This window comes from Anser brachyrhynchus, assembly GCF_964034855.1.
Source record: "Anser brachyrhynchus genome assembly, chromosome: Z".
NCBI lineage: Eukaryota > Metazoa > Chordata > Aves > Anseriformes > Anatidae > Anser > Anser brachyrhynchus.
The window spans coordinates 37,888,173-37,911,864 of NC_137697.1; the positions used below are offsets into that span (position 1 = coordinate 37,888,173).

The 23,692-nt window shown below is 37.7% G+C and overlaps 1 protein-coding gene across 6 annotated transcripts in view; it reads right to left on the reverse strand.

Moving 5' to 3' along the window:
• Nucleotides 1-23,692, reverse strand: part of FRMD3 (FERM domain containing 3) — a 153,316-nt gene that overhangs the window by 21,639 nt on the left and 107,985 nt on the right. For all 6 annotated transcript variants that reach the window (XM_080572995.1, XM_080572998.1, XM_080572996.1 and 3 more), the window contains 7 exons: nt 14,433-14,520; nt 12,724-12,812; nt 9,745-9,808; nt 8,631-8,719; nt 4,941-5,015; nt 4,300-4,368; nt 513-634 (listed from right to left, as the gene is read on the reverse strand). In XM_080572995.1, coding sequence (XP_080429121.1) covers nt 513-634; nt 4,300-4,368; nt 4,941-5,015; nt 8,631-8,719; nt 9,745-9,808; nt 12,724-12,812; nt 14,433-14,520 — 596 coding nt within the window. The remainder of the gene's footprint in view (nt 1-512; nt 635-4,299; nt 4,369-4,940; nt 5,016-8,630; nt 8,720-9,744; nt 9,809-12,723; nt 12,813-14,432; nt 14,521-23,692) is intronic.

The window sequence follows — 23,692 nt, forward strand, 5'->3', positions numbered from 1 at the left end:
TTACAATATCATGGAATTAACACTTGGAAATCCTTGTTATACAAAATGCATTTGAACTGATCATCAGATAACATCCCTTTTTATCCACAGAATTGAAGTAGTAGAATCTTTTTCCAAGCATTAGAACAGCAATTAATAAATATATAAGGGAACCAAAATGAACATGATATCTAGCAATAAACTGCAGTTATTGGTTAATAAAATGGTCCTATATTGAGATTATTTATTTTCTATTAAGTTCCTTTCACTTCACAACCACAAAAAGGATTTTAGAAACAGAAACTGAATAGCATTAGTTTTCCTCACAGTGTACTTTGCATGAGGCTTGTGCACAGTTCTTTGAGCTGGAGGTCATTTCTCAGTGTGATGTACAGAGCCTTAATTGTGTACTCCTAGTGGAAATGATTATTTTTTTTCCATATCCCTGAGTCAGTAACACACCTTTATATTTTTCCCATATATTTTCTAATACATACTGTTAGCATTTGCCAGGAATCAGGTAAGTGACTCACCTTCATCTAAAGGAACCTCTTCCTCCTCACATGGAGAAGGAAGGAGAGGCTGCAGAGGTTCCATATTAATTATGAGTTGCTTGTTCAGAGAGGGAGAGCTGCGACTCTGGGTAATGCTGGCTCTGAAAGAATAGGGAAAACAGGATCAATTTATTCACATGGAAACAACTACAGTCATATAAACACATCTCACCTCGGAATCATTTTACAATTGTGATAGGCCTTGAGCTCTGCACCCTGCTTTCAGCAATGTTATGTTGCACCCTTGGCCGATAAAAAACTTTTCAATATCTGAAGCATAAGAGAAGGCTTTGTGCTGATGGACCTCCTTTTATGAAGCCTGGCTCCTCATCTCATGCAGCATTACAGTGTTTTGCTCCTGTCCACACCACACAGCAGACATGAGTACTTGGCCTCAAGGAGAGGGAGGGGAGGGAGGATACAAATCATTTTGCTGATGTTATTCCATTGCCTCTGGGGCTGGTTGAAGGATTTGTTACAGCTTGAGCACCGCAGACTAAAGAATAAAGCTGAAACAACTCTATCCCTGTAGTTAACAGATAAAGAGCTTTCATTCTCATGCGCCCCACACTTTGTCTCTGCACCATGCCTCCAGGTGCTCAAGCTCATTTTCTTTCTTGTCTTTCTTGCCTCTGACAGGCTTTCCTGGTAGCAGGTGTTGAACTTTCTCAGGAAAGCGTCCTAAGGAATGTTGTTGAATTGCTTCAGTCACATGGCTAACTAGCCTAAAATCATATTACTGAGAAAGTAAAATGGCTGTTTAGAATAAATTGCTTATCTAGGGCTTACATGACACAAGCGTGAAGCAAGAATCCTACAGTAAATCTGAACCATCACATTTAAAAATACTTATTTCTGACAAAAACAAAAGGAAAGAGGATTCTTCTTGACTTCAAATAGTATATAGCTTTGAATTCACTGTAGTGTGGGAATACTGCTCATGTTGTGTTCTCTTCATCCATCTTCAGTTTTCCCCAAATAGTCTCTGTCTTAAAATCACCGGTGAAAGAAAAGGCAGCAGACCCAGGAACAATGCTGAAGTTTCACAGAATACATTCCAAGTTTGCACAAAGACAACTTACAATAACACACCCTGCTAAACACGCTGAGTAAAACACCTTTTCCAAGTCAGAAGAAGGGACTGAGTGTTGCTGAGGGTTTAGGTAAACTCAGGACACAGATGTCCTGCTCTAAGTCACTTTACATGTCAGTAAATACTCTGGAGATAAACAAGCTTTCTTGCTCAATTGCCATGATTGCTTATTAACATATACCCAAAGCAATATATGTCCTCATTTGCATTATGTGAGCAGTCACTAACAATTATTTAGTTTAATTTTTCACTGTCCAGTGAAGTTTTCCACTGACATGACTGTAATTACTGCAGGCTTATTGTGCGGCCCCTGATCTTTGTGCTTGTTGAAACAAGCTATCCAGCAATTCCCAAAATGGGAGTTGTGCCTGCTAACGCCATAAGGCTCCTGCTCATTTACAGGGATCCCTCCTTCAGGCATGCTTTGGAAGCAAAATAAATTAAATCACTCAGTATATATTTTTCAGAATAACTTCCCGCTGCATTAATGTTGTATGAGTACACACTCAAGTAGGTTTTCAGTCTATAGTTATTTAAGTGTAATATCTGAACACAACAACATTGTGCAGGAACCACCTCAGAGCTATTTCTCTCTCAACACAGCCATGGTACAACTGAACTGACTTTTTGGGGAGGGATTGTGAGGAGACTGAATATATTTAATTTATACTTTCAACAATACCATTTCCTCTAAATATTTTGCACCTGAAAAAGCTACTGTTTTCAGGCTCCAGATCCTCTTTCAGAGTCTAACTTGTTTCTAAAGTCTGATTGTATAATACATATATTTGAGCTGAAACTCTGCTATATCTTTTACTTAGTTCTATGCCTTTTGCATATCTATTATGACAGGCTATATCCCACTGTCTCCCATTTCAAAATCTGCATTATAAAAACACTTGACATCAGGAGACTTTTTTGTGGTCAGTTTAAAAAAATCTGAATTTGGAGTTACCATAATATTGTAAATGCAAGCATTTTTAAGAAGGTTAATCATAAAAAATAAGCTTTCCTATTTATGAGTGTTAAATCTATGTGTCATTGTTCTATAAACTTACTCCAGCTCTGATATGTTTCTTTATATGCAGTGGGAGTTTAAATAATGTGCTCTTTAAATATTGAAAGCAAACGTAAATATATGTTCAAAATATTTTTCCTTAAAAATCTCTTTTTATCCTATAAAAAAGAGAATCCTTATGGAAAGTAAGTGATAAGATACTTCTTTTCTGTGTAACTAATTTCATTTAAAATGCATTTGTACGTCCAAGCATTCTACCCTGTCTCAGTGATGGACCTATATTCTGCCTTCTGTGTTCCCAGTTAGCACTTCCTAAGACCATTGCTTTCACCATTTTTAAATGTAATTTGCAAAAACATGTACAAAACTATTTCTGCATGTATTTACTATTAATTCCATAGTAGGGCTGGACAATGTATTTATATTTTTTGCAAATATATTCCTACACTTTAGTAAAGACTTTTCTCTCAAGTGTAGGTGGAGTAAGCATACCCAATTAAAAATAAAACAAAAAGTCTCCCTACTCCCTGACCAAAACCAAAACAAAAACAAAATAAATAAATAAATAAATAAATATAGGGATATAGCTGCAGAATATTCAGAAAATTAATTAACTATTAAGAAGATTTTATATAGCTTTATAGTCTCTTTTCTCAGGTGACAAGCAACAGGACACAAGGAAATGGTCTCAAGTTGCACCAGGGGAGATTTATATTGGACATTAGGAAGAATTTCTTCACAGAGGGTGTGGTTAAGCATTGAAAGGGGCTGCCTAGGGAAGTCGTCGAGTTCCCTTCCCTAGAGGTATTTAAGAAATATGTACATGGGATGGGAGCCAGTAGGTCAGGCTGATGGTTGGACTTTGTGACCTTGAAGGTTTTTTCCAAGCTAGATAATTCTATGATTCTGCTTTTCTTGCTGGCCTCTTTCTCCTCTTCTGAATGACTCTACTAGCTTTAATTAGGCTTTGACCAATTTTCATTTTCAGGATGAGTGATAAAATCTAGAAAGTATTAGTTTGCTTAGAAAGTCCAGATGCTTATTTTCAAGGCCAGGTTGGAGAGGGCTTTAAGCAACCTGGTCTAGTGGCAGGTGTCCCTGTCCATGGCAGAGAGGTTGGAATTACATGATTTTTAAGATCCTTTCCAGCCCAAACTATTCTGTGATTCTGTGTGATTATTTCTGACAAGTCAAATCTTTTTTTTTTTTTCTTAAATACTGAAGGAACTTCTTGCATTTTCATCTGACTGGGTTATGGAAAAGCTATCAAGTATACCTCTAAATATACCCATCTTCATAAACAAAATAGAATCCTTCAAAACTGGGCAAGAACTAGGAAGGAAATGAAAATTTACTCCTCTGTCACGATCATGTGACAACATTCGATGTCATAATATAAGCTACTTATCTGACTGATTGATTAATTAAAACTAGGCTCGAAGGGTCAGGGATTAACTTCTCTTTCCTATGAGACAATACACTATTGTCAAAATTTTGTAACACTGACAAAATACATTTCCCTAGGCTCGCATGCCTCAGTGTGGAGGTTCAGGATGACAGTCATCATATCTCAAAGAAGAGGAAAGAGAATTTCTCTGTGGAGCACAATAATCCTCTTTTGTCCTTAAATTTTAATATTGAATGTAATGACATACCTGTGAACTTCAGGAGGTTCCCTCTGGATTTTAGAGCTTGCCTCAACAACCTCTTTGGCTACTTTTCCACTGCATTAAAACATAAATCACATATTCAAGCAAATAAATAGTAAGATGAGCTCATTACATGCCAAGCACTATACATACATCAGCAATTAATTTATTTTTTTTAAAAAGGGGCTGGGGGGAAGCACAAAAAATTTCCTGTATCGTTGATATATAATGTCACAGAATAAAAATTCTGCTGACCAATTAATTGTAAAGCTACTGAAGAAAAAGCAGCCTATTACAGCAGAATGGAAGGTGTTACTAAGACCATCCCACTACTGCATCCCTTTTCCAGAGCTGCCTAGTGACAGGGAAAGCCAATCTCTACATAAACGAAGCATACTTATTTTATAGAAACTACACCAGAAGAGGGACCCTGTTATGGTGGAACTGCCTTTGACAGAAGTCTGCATTAACTTTATTTTATAAAAAGACATTAAAGAGACAAGAAAAAATATTTTGAATCTTGACCTGGACCAGGTTTGAACAGGTCCTCAGGAAGAAAAAGCATTCGATTTGCCACAAGTATTAACTGAAATTTTCTCTTGCTTTTTGAAAAGGTTTACCATGAAAAAGAAAGAGGAAGTACTCACCTATAACGAAATCTACTGCCCTTAAAAAATATTTTGCTGCTGGACATGGTCTTGATCTGACTGGATTTTGCATACCTTGATGAAAAAGAAAAAAGGCTCTCACATTTTCAGCACAGAAGAAACAGGATATGCAAAAATGAACAAGGCAACATACAAGCTGTGTTTGTTATATATCACAAAGCAATACGCAATAATTTGGCTTTCCAACTGTTTTTAGGCCTACCTACAAATTTGAATATAATCTGACACCTAAAACAATTCAGACGGTGCAGAATGTCTGAACATAAAACAAGTGATCACCTTGACAGGAAAGCACAACAATGAAATGCAGATACTTGCTACATCTCCAGGGACTTTCATTCTTAGGATGAAGGAAAGACTAGTAAGCCAACAGCCCTGAGGACATGTTTAGACTAGAGGAGGACATAATGGCTATTCCCACTTTCCCACTAGTAAAACATATGAAGAATACAGAAGCAGTAATATTTGTCTCCAACAGCACTTGCATTTCTGGTTAACTATGCAGTCAACTTCTCAGTAGCCCGAATCATGACATACCACTCCTCCCTAACCACAGAGTATACAGCAACCTTTTACCACAACAATCAGAGTTTGACCTACACAGATCATGGAAGAGACTTGTCATTTCCTTGACAGACTGTGGCTTCAAAATGGCAAACTGATTTTATATGTAGTCTCTCAATCTCAGACCCTAGTAGACAATATTCTGTGATTTATAACTGGTTGAAAATAATCAAAACAGTTAACCTGGAGCCTGGATTGAATCAGGATTAAAGTTCCATTTTCCAAATGAATAAAGACTCATTTTTCACCAACAGATCATGATCTTATCTTAAATTTCAAATCTCAAGCTGTTCTAAGTAGAGGAGAGGCCCAAATCTAATTAAGGCAGAGTGTTATTATCATGAATTACTTGCAGGACTTGGCTATATTTGTTCTAATCAGAATATGTTGTTGGTATTATACAGAACATAAAGAGACAATGGGGCTCTAATATAGACCCTAAAATAAGTAATGTTGTTAAGTAACTAACAATCGCAATATACAGTTCAGTTTCTCTGTATAAGCCATATAAACACTTTTTCTGTTTGAAAACTACTATCTTAAGTCCATCTTCAAATTTTCTTTGGTTTCTGTTCCATGCTTGGAGGGTTGGCATTATTTTTCTGCACTTTGCATTAACTATTAATCATTAATCGTTTCCCAATCAGCCTGTCCACTGAATATCAACACCAGTCTTTACTGAATTAGTCCGCTTCTAAGACCCACCAAAAATCAAACATGCAAGCGTAATTTTAAGTAACCATACTGAAGAAATAATTCCATGATAGTGTCCTGGAGACATTTGGGAAACAGAAGAGTGAGATATTCTGCTGGGTTTATGTGTCAAGGTTTTGGTATCCCAAGATGCTGCAGGGGATGGCCACTGTGAGAACAGACCAGGGGCTGCCACCACGCTGGAGAGAGTCAGTCTCAGCTGGCTCCAAAACAGACCCACTGCTGCTTCTGTGCTACTGAAAGGGTTAAAAAAACACTGTGCACCAGTCACGAAAGAGAGAAGTGAGGAAAAAAATGCAAGAGAAACAACCCTCGAGTCACCAAGGTCAGTGAAGAAGGAGGGGGAGGAGATGCTCCAGGTGCTAGAGCAGATTCCACCACAGCTCATGGAGAGAACTGTGGTGGGGCAGACATCCAGACTGCCACACAGGGAGGACCCCTCCTGCTGGGGCAGATGATCCTTCATGGTGAAGGAGGCTGCAGGCCATGTAGAGCCCATGCATGAGCATACTCCTGGCAGGAGCTTGGTGCTCTCCTGTGGAGAGCAGTCTGTGGAGAAGAGCCCAAAATGGAACAGGTTTTCTGGAAGGAGCCACGAACCACAGCGGGCTCATACTGGAGAAGTCTGTTCCTGAAGGATTGTACCCCACACAGAGGATCCATGCTGGAGTGGTTATTGACTAACTGCAGCCCGTGGGGAGTCACCCATGTTGGAGCAGTGGCTAGAGGACGGTACCCCCATGGGAGGGACCCCACACTGCAGCAGGGGAAAGACGTGACAAGAAGGAGCAACAGTGAGGAACTGTCTACCTGATCATAATCCCCAATCCCTGTCCCCACTGCATGGCTCAGCACAGAAAGGAGGTAGAAGAGTCAGGAATGAAGGAGTGAAGTTGAGCCTGGGAAGGGGGCAAAGGTGATTTTAGCTTTCTCTTTGTCTTACCACCCTACTCTATTTTTAATGGCAATAAATTAATGTAATCTTCCCAAAGTTGTGTGTTTTGCTCATGACAGTAATTGGTAAGCAATCTCTCTGTTTTTATCCCAGTCCATGAGCTTTTTCGTCTTATTTTTTCCTGCCATCCTGTGTATAGAGAGTGAGGGACAGGCTGGGTGGACATCTGGAAGCCAGTAAAGGTCAAACCCAATACAATCATATATTTGTAACCAAAACACAAACAGTTAATATTACAACAATTTAACAGTAAGAGCAGAGAGATGGTATTCCTATGAGTCCCCCTCAAACATTTACTTTGAGCACAAATTCCTTTCTTCTAAATGGGAATTGTTTTTTTATTCCCCACACTTAGTTGTAGTAATATAAAATAAAATTTACCAAACACCGTACATTACTTTCCTACTTACATGTACCTTCAAGGCAAAACATTCTCTGATAATTTTTTGTTATTAATTCAGTCTCAAACATAGTAGATGCTAACATAAAGAAGAATTAGCAGCTGTATTGTAGCACCTCATATTTCATTTTTTTTTCAGTGAACATATTAATTGAATAGATTATAATAATACAGTAATGTATCCATTCAAATGAAAGAAGGAATCTTCTTCAAAATAAAGCTTGTCACTAACATCCATGTTAGAAGACACATTCATCCTGCTCAGTTACGATTTACCTTTACACCAGCCCCCTTGGGATGCTATGCACCTACAGAGCAACAATTTTATATTTTTTTATGAAATATGCAAGATGCTGTAAGGACAGACTGAGTAGCAAGAAAAGTTACATGCCCAATGGGAAGTGTTAATAAACAAGGAGAAATATCTAACAAGGTCAGCTGAGGGCAGAAAGAATGCATAAAGGCTTTTTAATGAGGAACTATAGTCAGGATCTTTTTGACAGAATAGAATCTCATTAATTTACAAGCAATTTTTTATATATTAGAAAAAAAATAGATCACAGCCGACATCTTTAAAACCCTAAGAATATTTTTAAAACTCACTGCAGTTAATTTTTATTTTATCAACTCTTACTAAGCTTTGGATTTCAGTGGCAGAATACCACCACCTGGCAGAAAAGCTCAGGGAATCAAATATATCAGATTACTTCCTCCTTTCTCAAAGCATTCAGCAGCAAGGCTAACAGTAACAAGTATGTTCCCAAATACAAGTCCAGTACCATGTTCATCTAACATCACACTACAGAGTCACAGAAACAGTGGGAAAACATGCTTATTCACTCCCATAACCCCTCTGCATCTTTCTGTTATTAAACATTTTATTCTTGAAATGAAATAATATTGCCTATTAACTTGCATATTTTCTGTTCACATTTTGAATTCTGCAAATGAAATGGAACATTCACATTGAACAATCTTCTACCAATATGCACATTCCTTTACTTCTAGTATACATAATGACTTTCGGATTACATACTTGTAAAAAGCCTGGTTCTCCACCCCACACTTCCAAAGATGCTTGCAGGCTGCTGGTGTTGAGGTATGGAATGTCAGCACAGCCTTTTTCTAAGTGTGAGGAAAAGAAGGCAAATAAAAGTAACAGAAGTGTTGAATTCTGAAAGATCAAAGTAGCCATACCTGCTGGCAATCATTAATAACCAGATACGCTGAAGGTCAAGTTTTCCTGTGTAGCCTCCATCTATATTTCACCCACAGAAATGAAAACCCTATATAGCTGTTAATCAAACTCCTTGGGCAACAGTTTCATAAATAAAATGGGATGCTTTCAGGGGGGGTAGAGAAGAGCATATATACAAGTGTCTTCAAGGATAAATCTGTACCAAGTGCCTTCAAGCTGAAATCAAAGGAGCAAAGGTCTCTGTTTTCAGTATTTCATGTTGCTGCATTGCTTACCATCCATTTCCCCCATTCACTGTGTTCTACCATCACATCTTCCTTGCACTCACACAAACAGACCCTGCTACCTTGGACACTACTTTCTTCCTCCTTTTTCCATTCCTCACCTAGACTGCAATCCAAAACAATAGTCTTGGGTTATTTCACTCTGCCCTAGGGGATGTACTGCTAGCATCTTGTAGGCAAAATCTCTAGAATTTTAATGACAACGGTCCGATGACAATACTCCTAACTGCCTAGGACTGACTGCAGGCTATTTAGGTGAGCAAGATTTGAGGAAGTGATCATAATTAAACAAAAATATCTCACTCTTGTCCAGGAATCAATGCCCACCAGAGTTTTAATTCATACAGAGATGCTGATCATACCTGGTGTAGAGTGGGTAGGTACAGCTTTTTTTAAAATCCATTAAAACCTGATGACACAGATATCAAAACCATGAGCAATCAACACTGCACTGCATGCAGGTTAAGTGAGAAACATCTCAACACCTTGCAAATTCAACATTCTTTTGACAAAGGCAATATTCCCATTCCCTTGTACTCTGTATTTTAATTACAATACGAAGTGTAGTTATCACCCGTTTAGAATTTTACATTTGGCTTAAAAATGGTGTTATGTTTAAGCTGATTCTAAATCAAGTACAGAATTTCTGTAAAAATAATAAACCTGACCTCTTTCTGAGCTCCAAACACATAAAAAGTCTTCCCTTCAAACTTCAGTTTATAGACATCACACCTAAAAAGAGAAAAATAATTTAAGTATGGGAACAAGAGACAGAACTACAGATAAGTAACTTGCATGCAGATTTCACTGATTCACAGACATCAAGCAGGCTCTCAAATGACAAAAAGCATCAACAGAAGTCTTACAACCTTTAACATAAAAACATGTGATATTCTAATTTCCTTTACAGCAGAGAAAATAAGCCCAGAGCATTTGTTTTACATCCCTTTTCAAAAAATAAAAAATAAAAATCATTTTAGCTGCTGAAAAAAGAAGAGGAAGTTAAAAGTAGACAGAAGGCTATGTTTATACTTTATTTACTATACTTTCTGTAATTCCTTTTACTTCTTAAAATTTTGGAACACGTTAAGTGATTAAAACTGAGATAAAGGTAATACTGTTAGCATGCATATGCTGCATAAAATGCATACAACTTTCCAGATGCAGGAACATTTTATCACCAATGTCATCTATATCCTTATTTCTGTGTGATTTCGTATTGCACATCTTGGAAACTGATTCTTACAGCCAGAACACGACAGGAAGAAAAGGAAAAGGTTTGACAGCACTTATTACTAGGTCTCATGAGTTTCACACCTATGTCAGAATTTAACCCAGCTCCATAGTAAAATCTATATATGGAATAATGCTACTCCATATTAAGACAATACAGTATCCCTGCTTAAACTGTAATGGAAATTTTGTCATTACTACAGCTGAAATGGAGACACCATAGTTTCTCATAAATTTCTCTGAAGACTCTGGATGACAGATTGTTGAAATGGGAAAGATTCTTGAGGTAAGGAGGATGATATTCCATAAACTTTCTAACATTTAACATTAGCAACAAAAATGTCTCATTCCAGTAGAAGGATAGAAAGATGAAAAAAAGACAAGCTTTTTAAAGTAAGGAGGAAAAAATACTGATTGGCTGATTGCTTCTCAAGATAAACCAATTTGAAATAAGTTTATGTTCTGGTATATAATGAAGTGTGAAGAAAGTTATATTATTCAAAAATGGGTTTGGGAGACAGGTTACAAAGATGCAAGAGCCTTCTACAGAGATCACTCGAATTCTGAATCAAAAAATTATTCAGAAAATAAAAGAATTTTTGGAAACAACAATAAGACAATAAATCTTTAAAGTAAACCAAGAATCCAAAACCACTTTGTTTGGTTGAGCCAATGCACAAAAACAATGCATTATCAATACATTATACTGATAATAATTTACAGAACCAATCTTTTTTTTTTTTTAAATGCAACCCAAACTAAAATGTATATAAATTTTTGCTGCTTTTTTTATTGTGCCGGTTAAAGAAAATGTCTTCATAATTAATGCCTTTCTTAATGAATATATAACTCAATGGTCCTTAAAATCTGTTGAGATTCTGTGGGGAAGGATCAGTAAAACCTGAAGACAAGAAAATCTCAAATATGAATTTGGATTTTTATTGAGTGTTGCAAATTTCATCTAAAACCAGTGAAAGCTACTCAGATCTAGGTCTTAGAAATGAAAGGAGTACTACACTACATCCAGATAAATCTCAGATTGACCTTTCAGTAGCTAGCGTTAACACTGAGACAGCTTAATGACTTTTCATGTATCACTATTTCATTTTGCGTCTTGTTTATGTGCCAACGGTCTACATGAATACATAGAGATCTCCAAAAGGTCACATTATCCTTGTGTGGAAAGAAACATCAAAAAAACAAAGCACTGTGAAACTCGGCTCCTATGGTGGACACATGCTTGGCAAGAGATATCCTGTCCTTCCTCCACCATAGAATGACATTAGAGTTGCGTGGATGTTACACCAAGAGCACAAACCACCTAAGCACTGTTACTAGGGCAACCTGATATTACCCCTTGGGAAACCACAATATGAATACAGGATCACAAATGCATGGTACTTGACAAACATACCCAGAGCTCCACAGGGAAGCAAACAGTATAGGCAGGACTACACTGACTTCATACCTTTGTACCCGATTTCTGGTTAGTCAGCTCTTAGGAAGGTTTCTATAGCCAGAAAAGACTGCATGGCTACATAATAACTGCCTCACCATTTCTTCACTTCCTGCTCACCTCCTTCCCACAAGAAGGGCAAGGAGTACTTGTATGTAGCTGCTGTTGAGACCTGTTTAGCAGCAGGACTGAAGTGAGACTTATTGATGTCTGAGCATGGCTGTGAGCATTCTGCACCACATTGTTGATAGCATGGACATCTCCTGTCGCACCACCTGTGGGAGCTCAATTTTACCTCTTCCTTATACATGGCTGAGGCTGGTCAACTAAGTCAAATGTTTTAAAGGAAAAGGGAGAAATGGGGAAAGAGAAGAAAGAAAGAGGAGATAAAAGAAAGAAAGAGAGAATAAGAGAAAAAGAAAAATAAAAGAAAGAGAAAAGACAGATAGACAAAGAGGAATTACCTAAGTGTCCACTCCTTTAAAAATAGGCTGAAAAATAAAAATTCAAAAGGTGTTATCACCACATCCTCTGCTTATAGAATACATTGTTTTTGAATTGGAGGAAGTTAATTGAATGAGGAAATGGTAATATTTCCAAGAGTCAAACAAAAATGCAGGTGGACTCCTGTAAACTTTTCCAGACATCTCTGTCAGTAAGTTTCACTGATGATTTAAAGCAGAGTTGAAAAATCATCTTATTCATTTTAGCATTTGTACATTATGTTGACTAATGCACCATGTGGAATAATTTTCATTGTAGGAAGAACAAAATCAAATTATTATTATTATACTTGTTATCTAAGGTGCTTTAAAACAGAAACATGATGGGGCAAAAGAAAGAATATTCACATGCTTCACCTTAAAGAAACCAAATACTGGTGAAGATACTATGAAGAAGGAAAGCTATAGGAGAAAAGACTCTTGCATGTTAATCTAGTTTTACTTTACATGCTTACCATTTTAACAAATGAATTCGTTTATTCCCCTGAAAAACTACAAATCCTGCAGCTGTAAATCCTAGAAACGTAGTCATCCCCGTTGAGTCCTTGAACGAGAAAAAAGAAACATAATTTTCCCCTTATCCAGTGAGGTATTGGTATTCCTTACTGACAGCATAAGTTGTAATTGTATTATAGGCTATCTGTATTTTCTTTTTCCTTTTCAAAATGAATTTTCTTCCAAACTGTATACTTCTAAAGAACAAAGATTTTTAAAAAACAAAAGTACTACAAGCCTCATTTATTTCTAGGCATTTCACTGATCAACAGAATCTTACTCTTTGTCTTCATCTACTTGTAGCTCATGGCAACAAAGAATCCCTAGGTATACTTACTAATTTTGTTGAAACCATATTTCTTTTTATGCCCTGTTCTTACTGTGCTGACTAACTACAAACCAGGGATTCACATCAGCTTCAACACTGATATTTTTAAGATGGTTCCTTTGTGAGATTTCTAATGTGAAAGTACTTTTAACAGACAGCATTTACTACAATAAGCAAGTAACTCTTAAGTATGAACCAGAACATCTGGTGATATTTGCCTTTAAATTAGGAAATATATTTTTTTAATTATTATTACTATTTTTTATTTAACTTTTAGTTCCACAATGAAAGTTCTGGCTCAAGTTCTTTGAGCAAAGAATCAGGTGAGTTTGTTATTAACTGAATTTCTTGTCTCTCCCAAGTTCCCGACCCTCACCTTGTTAATCTGCTTTATTGTGCCATCAAGAAAACAAGAATGAAAAAAAAAAATGTGATTTTTCTTGAGAAACAGCAGAAGGACTGGAAGGACCACCTTGTGAGGAGCCAGGGAAACATTGTGCTTTGTAGTCCACTTCTGGAAGTCTGAAAAAATTTTCCTCTGTCATGGGCTATGGACCCCTGCATATCCCCTCACAGGTGAAGAGAAGATGCTGAACAAATTTTGATTTGTCCTAAGAGGTGACTGTTTAAAGGTTCTCATCACCAGAGCAGCTAACTGGACAGCACTGCACACTTCTGCTGTTCCACCAAATTAGACGGCATACAAGCTGGAGTAAAATTAAAAATTAACATTAAAAACTAACAGACTGCAGAGTATGCAGATAAAACCAAGCAACTAAAAATACAGAAGTAAGGGATAAACTGAACTGGTAACTAAAATCACTTTCTTTTAGAGAACCACAAAACAGTCAAGTAGAGGAATATGCAAACATATATCTGGTTCTCCTCTTTGTACACTTAGTTTGCTATTATTCCTAAAATTTGAGTATTTTGATGGTGTTTGAAATATTAATCTGCCAAGGTCTAACAATTTGTTGCGTCTTCTTCTAAGAATAACACTGAATCCTGAACATCTTGGCAAATACAAAGTATTTAATACCTAGTGCATTTTATGAAATCTTTGCAGTAAATGGAAAGAAACTATCAAGTAAATCTAGTATAAATATCAAAGCTTCTAGCACGACAGTATACTATATTGTCCTGTGATAGTCTGGCTCCTCTGAAGAGATCTTTTCTTTGGTGCACAGATCTCAATGTTCTTCTATTCTTCTATGGCTTAAATGTAATGAGTAGTACCAGGGCAAGTTCTTTTCTAACTGACTGTATTGAAAAAAAAAAAAAAAACTCAATCATTTTATTTTTTTATTATCATTATTAAATGCTAATAAAAAGAACTGTTACCTTGCAAGGATGAGGATCAACACCGTAAGTTTCTAAAGAATGTGCTTTCAAGAGCAAGTTAAATTCAGCAACAGCTGGGCTTTGACCTCTAAAATTACAAAAGAAACAGTAGTTTGACAACAAAAAGACCACATTCTGTTTATAAGATAAAGACAGGAGACTTTTAACATGATTTTTGCAACTACCTGCCCAATGCCTTATCTTTTCAGGTAAATTCTGACTTTTTTCTTCCTTACTTCTGGGATACTGGCATGCTATGCAGTTAACCAGAGTTATCTACTATCCTGCAAGTATTTGTTGTCTTTTGATACATAAGCACAACACCCTGAATATGAAATAAACCTCAGCATCTTTTTTTCCACAAACTCTTACTCCCAAACTCATTTAAAAGGATTGTCCAGATTAACAAACATTCCTTCCAGCACAGGGCATAAACACAGCAATCATATTACAGTCTACTCAGATGCATGCCTAATTATAGCTGTGCCTGTTACCATCATGATAGTTTAGAATCTGTCAGCATTTCCATTATATGCCCCTATTTTTAGGGTATCTATAATCAACCATGAATATACACTAAAGCCTGAAACATGGCATGCAAGCCTTGGAGTAAGTTTTATTATTTCATTTTAGCTCCTCTAACTCGTGTTACCGTAAGTCCTAACATAGACTTGCAATGCCTGCTTGTCAGTGAACTGAGTATTACTTTGTTTAGATATTTGCATGACTAGAGAACATGATTTTGATAGATACATGGTTTTGTCACAAGCACTGCTTAGGACTTTCAGAAAGCCAGACCTCGTAAGTGCTTCACATGCACATTATCCAAAAAAAGAGGCATAGACAAATCTTCAAGGAACATAGTAATGGTCATACTTTTATTATACACCTCCATTTTGGCATCCTGTCTCACTCTGTGACCAGTGTCAGCCAGGAGTAGGCATTAAAATAATGCTCTGTGCAATGATGTGGAATACTTTCCCTGTATTTCTGCCAATAGCTAGAAAACAAAGTTTCAGTACCCTGCCCAAAGTTCAGATGTACTCTGAATATGATGTCCAGCATGTCTGTGGATGTCAAATCCTATTTTGAACCTACCATGTTGATGCCCTGTGGCAATATCAGTGTCAATAACCTTTTCTGTTACAAGGTTTTAACTCATGGTCATTTGTACTCCACTGCCCTTCATCTCCCAGTCAATTCCATGGTAATTCTTTGGCTTTTTCCTCATGGCTTTTGGTCCTTCTTGCTACTATACTACTTGCATTTCAATTAAGATCATGTGTTGTTGATAGTGCTTAGCTTTTAAATGAAAAAAAAAAAAAAAAAAAAGATTAGAGAAGAAATGCCTTTCTTTCTCCTTCATTTTTGGGTCTTTTTCTCAGCACTTTCCAAAGGAAAAGTATGTGTATCCAAGTGGAACAAAAATTATAAATATGCATTTACACAGCTAAATATTTAAGGAGAAGAGAGCATGAAAGCAACAAACAAAACCAAACATGTTTGTTTTGTCCAATCAACTTTTTGATGTATCTTCTAGACTGTTTGTCACTTTTCAATACTAATAAATATCTATGTTCTGATAGAACAAGTTTGTTCCATGTACCTACAAACTGCACAAAATGGACAAAATTAACTAAATCAACCTAAATTACTTAGATTGCTTATGTTGCATAGTGAAAAGTCAAACAAATACAAGATGATTTCATTGCTTATTAGATGAGATCTTACAAAATAATATTTTTATCACCTCTGTTTGCTGGCATAAAGTCAAGTGATGAGTCTTGTAGTTTCAAATTGTGTGTCACTGAGAAGTGACATATAATTTGGAATACTGTGATTTGGGATTTGGTTGTTTTGGCATTTTGGTTGTTTTCCAAAAAAGGGAAAAACGCTATTAAATTACAATAATTATTAAAACAATGAGATGCATTAAAAAGAATTAACATGCTCTGCTCCCCTATAACCTCTGAAACTATGCTGTCTTTATATGTTGTCATGTCAAGTGGAAAGAGCTGTAGAGCTGTGGAAAACAATGCAGACGACATGGACAAGTTTGATGCCACAAGATTACAGGCAAATCAAATGGCTACCAGGGAAAGCCTTAAGAGAACAGCACAAAGCAGAACACTGTCTGATAACGCACTTTTGCATTGCATTTATGTGGCAAGGGTTTGGTAGCAAGCAGGCTGCAAGGGTGGCCTCTGTGAGCAGAGACCAGCAGCTGCTCCATGTCAGCGCAGAGCCAGCTCCAGCCGGCTCCAAAGGGACCTGCTGCTGGCCAGAACAAAGCTAATAAATTATGTTGTTTGCACCTCTGGGAAAGCAGATCTAAGAAAGGGAAAAAAAAATGCTGTGCAAAAAAATGTGCTGTGCCTCTTTCTTAGAGAGGACTTAGAAACAGCCCTACAGATCCAAGGTCAGTGCAGCAGGAGGGCAGGAGGTGCTCCAGGCATGCAGCAGCAGTTCCCCTGCGGCCTGTGGAGAGGCCCCTGGTGGAGCAGGCTGTCCCCCTGCAGCCCACGGGTCCCACACGGAGCAGATCTCCACGCTGCAGCCCGTGGAGGAGCCCCCGGTGGAGCAGGTGGAGGTGGCCTGGAGGAGGCTGCGGCCCATGGAGAGCCCCCGCAGGAGCAGGCCCCGGGCCGGAGCTGCAGCCCGTGGAGAGGAGCCCACGCAGGAGCAGGGGGCCTGGGGGAAGCTGCCGCCCACCCGTGGGGGACCCGTGCTGGAGCAGTTTGCTCCTGGGGGATGGATGGACCCCGTGGTACGGAGCCGTGTGGGAGCAGGTCTTGAAGAGCTGCTGCCTGTGGGCAGCCCCCGCAGGCTCAGTTCGGGAAGGACGGCATCCCGTGGGAGGGAACCCACGGGGAGCAGGGGCAGAGAGGAGCAGTGGAGACAAAGTGCTATAGACTGACCACAGCCCCCACTCCCCTTTCCCCTGTGCCACTCAGGAGGAAGAGGTAGAAGAAGGTTGATGGGGGAAAGTGTTTTTAGTTTCTCACTGTCCTAGTCTACTAGTCATAGGCCATAAATTACATCAATCTCCCTACAATGAGTCCATTTTGCCCATGACAGTTAATCATGGGCAAACAAATGATCTCCCTGTTCTTATCTCAAACCCTGGGCCCTCTTCTATTGTATTTTCTCCCCGTATTGCTGAGCAGGGGGAGTGAGACAGGAGTGTGGTGGAGTTCAGCTAGCCAACAGGGTGAAAACACCACATTTTGTAGTTAGCTCTCCCAGGAAAGTCTCCAAGTGCAGTCACTCCTTTTGACCTTATGTGATTGGCTCAACTTACTCGATGTGTATCCAGCATTAAAACAGAGATGTATCCCCTTTGCATATGTTGCAACCATTCTAGTACCCAGCTCTAGAGTGACAAATATTTTGAGCAGGACCAGTAACACATTACAAAGAAATGTTTCTGTATACCAAAGCAATAATAAAATAGGAATTTCTGAAATTAGATCTCCACAGCTATTAGCTATGAATTAATGATTCATGCTAGGAATCAGTAAATCTAAGTTCCTAATAGAAGTTTCAAACATAAACTTTAATAAGAATGAGAAGTCTGCACAGGCTTTACTTTTTCTTTGAGACATACGAGGAGTCCACACTAGAGGATGTACAAGCTTTGTTTATTCCCCAGAGGGCCTCCAACCTGAAGCATTTCAAAGGCCAGGAAGCCCAACAGCGAATACTTTCAGGGTGTGCCATAGCAATGATCTGCTTGCTTTGCTGGCTGCCCACACTGATTCTAGGATTTTCTCTCCTTCATACCTTTCCTTTGAGGTATCTGTTACCCAATACCACAAGAGCGTGCATTAATTCCTTTCAATAAACAGAAGCCTATATAGCAGTAACAGCAAAGCAAAAAGCACTTTCAATGCCGTTCTCTGTAACTTAGTTTGGAATGACATCAGTCAAATCATTTCATTCATGTTATGTGATTTCTCTCACTGATTTATGAAGTGCTTTGAGACACTACTATTAATATACTACTACTGATATTAATAAAAAGCATAACTATTCTCCACCCTTTTGCTTCATCTCTGTGTTGATCAAAGTTACCAGCTGCAGAATACAATAGCAGCACAAGACTTCAGCATGCCCCATGTAGGAATCATTTCTGGATATTTACGATCTGTAGGGTATTTAAAAGTAATTCAAAGAACATAAGAAATTACATAACAATCTGGCCTCTAGAAATATTCACCTCCATTCAAACCAGGGAAAAGCACAAGTCATAAAGCTTTATATAACATAGGCTCAATCTCCATCAGATGCACTTTTCCGGCCCTGCAATATTCCCTGCGGCCTCAGGAGAGGCAACAATGACTATTTAAAGGGGGATACACATCTAGGAAGCACTATCCTTTATATCCCCGATCTTGTACAAGGTATCCTTCAGCAGAACAGGGTTATCTGGATTTCTTTTAAAGCTTTAAAGAATTTTACTTAAAAGCATTAGGAAGTGTACTTACATCATATACTGATCTCAGAACTACCTACCACATGGCTAAGGTTTTGTTGGTGTTTCTTCAAATCTTTTTAAAGGTAGTTGAGACTCCAATAAACACACAATTATAGGGCTAAAAATCTTGCATAGTTTTCCTTTAAGGAAATTCTAGCAGGAGATTCTAGCAGACTTTAGAGATGTTTTAAATAGTCAGGTAATATTTTTAGTCATAATAATGGTGCTAAGGAGGACTAAGTAATACTTTGTCTATTAGTCCTTAGTCTAATACAATGATCAGAGTTTCAGCTGTGTTGGACATAATAGCACAATTGTGATGATAATTTCAGAGAAAAGTACTAAATGAAGACTGACAAATGAAATTGCTTTTTTAGGCTCAGGTTTAACTTGTCAGAACAGCAAGACAAGGCTTTGCACATTCCCCACATGATGGCATTGCACTTAGAACTGCCCTGTCTACAGGCATCTGGAGAGAGAAAAATACTTAAAGCAGGTCTGCATATGAAAAGAGAGATTATCAATTAGCTGAATTGCTCAGATGGTGCTAGAACTTATAAAACCTAACAACTAGAAAATTATGGAACACCCAAATACCAATTTGAACTTGTATTACAAAAATATACTTCCATATAGAGTTCTAGATAGAGAAGAAGAGAAAAAAATAAATAATTGCATTAAAGCAATAATCAACATCTTTTACTGAGACAATTAAATGCTTATTGTTTAATTGTACACCTTGAACACTGTAATAACATGTGCCCCTTATTTAAGGCTTTCTGCCACAACATTTCTAATTACTTGTGTGGCTTCAAACATCAGACTGAGTATCTCCAAAGTTTGTGTTTAGGTATTTTTATTTCAACTTCAACAACTGATTCAGTGACACAAAAACCTTTAAGCCTATTCAACATCACCAATTTATAGAGCAGATACAATCTTTATTTATTTATAATTAAATTAAAATCTATTCCCATGATACAGGGACATCTACTGAGATATGCTGCTAATAGCACTGTAGATGCATCCTGCTAGTTTCAGATATACCTAACCCCTAGAGCTTTCTCCCAGATAAATAAGTGGTGGGGAGGGAAGAGAAAGGCAGACGCTGATGAAGAAGTCTCTACATTAAGGGGGATTTCAGCTGATGAAGAAATCCCTACATTACAAAAATTCATATAGATGTGAATTCAGCAGTATCCTAAATACACAGGACCTGAAACAAAACCTCACCATGAAACCGACAAGAACTAGCTTGGTAAAGAAAATAACTATATTTGTTGATCGCAATTATGACTGCTAATTCCAGGGGGGAAAAAAAAAAAAAAAAGAAATACACACTCAAATACATACACACACACAAAAAAAAAACCATCAATGTTACAATAACAATAATAATAAAAAACTCAATTAAAGTAAATTATCCCTTCTACTGAATTCTTCTTGGAACTCTCATTAAAAGAAAAATCACATGTATTGATCTATCCTTTTAGTTTTTCATTGTAGCAAACAGGAGAGGAGGGAAGGAAAAGCCATCTGTTTAGTCTGTGAAGTTACATTCCTGTGTATTACTTCTGTAACTGCATCTTACATAAAAATCTTGCTCAGGTAAAGTTGCTGCATGACGTAAAGCTGCTGGAAATGCTCTCTATGCCACTCAAAAGAGCCACCCCAAAAAATAGCACCTCACCCCTATCATTTTCCACTAAGTGCATCCAGAATTACAGGTACTGCTTGGTTAATTTTAATTGTTTTTAAGCACACTGTGGTAAGAAAAAACAAATTGTTTCTGAAGAGCAAAGCTTTGAGGAATGCAGCACACACAACATTCTTCAGGGAAAGGACCAGGTGGTGAGGGAAACCTGTTATACACAACTTCTAATTGATACACACTATAGCCATCTCTCTAATTCAGTCAAATTACTGTTGCTAAGAAGGATTCCGGAATGGAAGAATACAACAGGAAAATATAGCAGAACAGAAACAACTTTTTCCACCCATTAAAGCAAATACAACAGCATGTTAATACCAGATTGTTAAGTTAGAAAGAATTAGACAATTCTGAAGTTGCAGTGGTATGTGCCAACATACAGCCTGATGGATAATTAAAAATGCCTACTCCAGGAAACAAAAAATAAGCCAGCACAGACTATCAATTCTGAAATGAAGAGGACATTCAGCATAGCCCAGGGTTGTAATGTAGGTGTGAACTCCCCCAACACATCCTCCTCCTCCTCACCTCTGCAAAGTCCTTGGTATACTTTGCATAGATGAGAACTACAAAGACTTTGGCTCCTTAAGCCTGGAAGTCATCTGTTGGTGCTGTAGCCCAAATGCTGCTCTTTTGCAAACTCCTCCCTCTCCATGTAAATGGCAACAGATGCTAGGTCCCCAGCCAACTGGCTTCTGCCTCCTATGGCATGACTTGCAAGTTTTGGAGCATAATGTATGTCATTCTGATTGGATTCCCTTCCAGTGTATGAGGCCATTGGATACCAATGTGATTAGGGTGGTACAAGAAGCTAAAAGTAAAGTGTAGATGAGTGTGGTGCTAGCTCTAAGTGCATAAAAGCAGATAATATGTACTTTTAATTGTAAGAAGCTCTTAAATGGTATACAAGATCCAGCTTATTCCAGACTTACTAAATGGGAATTCAGTTTTACCATTTTTTCATGAATTGAATCGCATGCAACAAGCTGCTTTAATCTTGGATCAAATGATATTAACAACCCCAAAGGGAAACACTTTCTAGAAACCCTTGCCAAGCCTTCCAAGATAGGCTTTCAGAATATACTCTGACAGTAACATTTGTAGTTGTGCTTGCCAGTGGCTCCACTGACAGCTCCCAGAAGAGCTGGAAAGCCACATCACCACAGATGGGTGGATTTCCAATGGGAAATCCTGTACTCCTGCTGACACCAGAATGTGAGCATCCATGGTATCTGATGGTACGGTAAAGGGTATAAGGAGTCAGAGTGGTGGGGTCAAGTTAAAAAGGCTCAAGTCACCATTGCATAGCTACAGTGTAGATATTATATGCCTTTCAAATCAGATTTAAACAACACTTCTCTTTTAACTTGGATCGAAGACAAACTACTCTGGTTTTCAAGAAAATGCTACACTTTAGCTTAAAAGTTTAATTTTCTGTTCAGATAATTAATAACAGAACATGGCAGTGATTTCACACCCTCAGAGGAAACTTCCCCTTCTCCCGAAAGACTTTCTCCCACATTCAACTTTTGCAAAATCTGGAGTATTTGATATACACAACAGAGAAAACAGCCACTCAGCAGAACTCAATTCCCTTGAGCCTGTATCCACACCAGCTACCCAGAGCAACAATAAATAACTTTAATTTACCTATGAAATCAGCCTGAGAAACACCCATTTGAATTGGTCATGTAATTCCATAATTTAATGGGCAAAGTTAATGTTTACTTAGGGCTTTCGGATAAATTAATGACTGTTTACATAATACACTCATATAAACTACATGGTTTATATTTCATATCAGAAGTAGGAAAAAATGAATCTTCAGGTAGGATACAAAAAAAAATCTTTAGTTTCAACCACTGAGTACTTTCATTGCATATCTTCCAAATAAAAAGAGGGTTGGGGGAAAAAAAAAAAAAGATCACCTGAGTGATCTTATACCAAAAAAAAATGAAAAAAAAAAAAACCAGTAATCTTAGTCGTCCCTCTCCTTACACTTGATGAAATAACCTTTCACTTATCTTCCCTCTCCTCTATCAAGATTTCATGATTCTACCTAACCTCACTTGACAGATTATTTTTTGTGGTTTTGTTCCTTTCCCCACTCCCCCAAATCTATACAGTATCCTTCAATATACTTTTGTTAAACTGGTGACTAGAAATAAAAATAAGCTACATCTATATACAATGAGCACAGTAGAGTGCATTAAATATCTTTGATACTGCCAAAATGTTTGAGAACTGCACATGTGATTCCATATACTTTTCCTCAGAAGTTAAGCAAAAACTAAAAGTAATTTTTAACTGGGATTGTTTTCACTGATGTTATTTACAATGCGGCCTTATGAATACTTGCACTTGTCTAAATGAAAGGGATAAGGGACATGAAAATTAACAACCCAGGGAGGTATGTTATCATTCATTTCACTTGAAGAAGAAAGTATACCAGAATATACTCACAGAATATCTAGATTTTTATGGCCCAAATCTCTTCCAATCTGTTAGGAGTGACGGGTAAACAGAAATGCAAGTAGCTATGAGTTCAGTAGCTCTGCTCTATTATATTCATACCCAAACACATAACATTCAAATCAACTTTGAATTCATTTAAGAACAAGCCTCAAGTCATGTCAATTCCTAATGCATCCTCACACAATCTAAGGTGTTAAGTTGAAGGACCATTATTTCTCCTTCTCTCAGCAGTATGCCACGTTTCAAAAGAGGTCTTTATTGGAATGACAGAAAAATGAGAATATGAAATCACAGCAGGTGTGTTGCCCAACCACTGGTAATGTTCAATTAGGTTATTCCTGCACCTCTTCCTTTCACAATGAGGGAAGAATAACTGATCAAAATCCACAAGACAATTAATCACAGCACAATGAAGCTGTCATACGTTTGTCTGTCTGTCACATTTATAATTTTTGCAACCAGGTGCAAAGGAAGGTCATAGGAAAGGCTGCATTTTGCTAAAATCCAGTGATGTTTTCGCAGGCAAGCAGAATGAGAAATAGGAGCACCATGTCATACATCTGTTTCAACTAGTAAGAACAAGACTTCTGAATGACA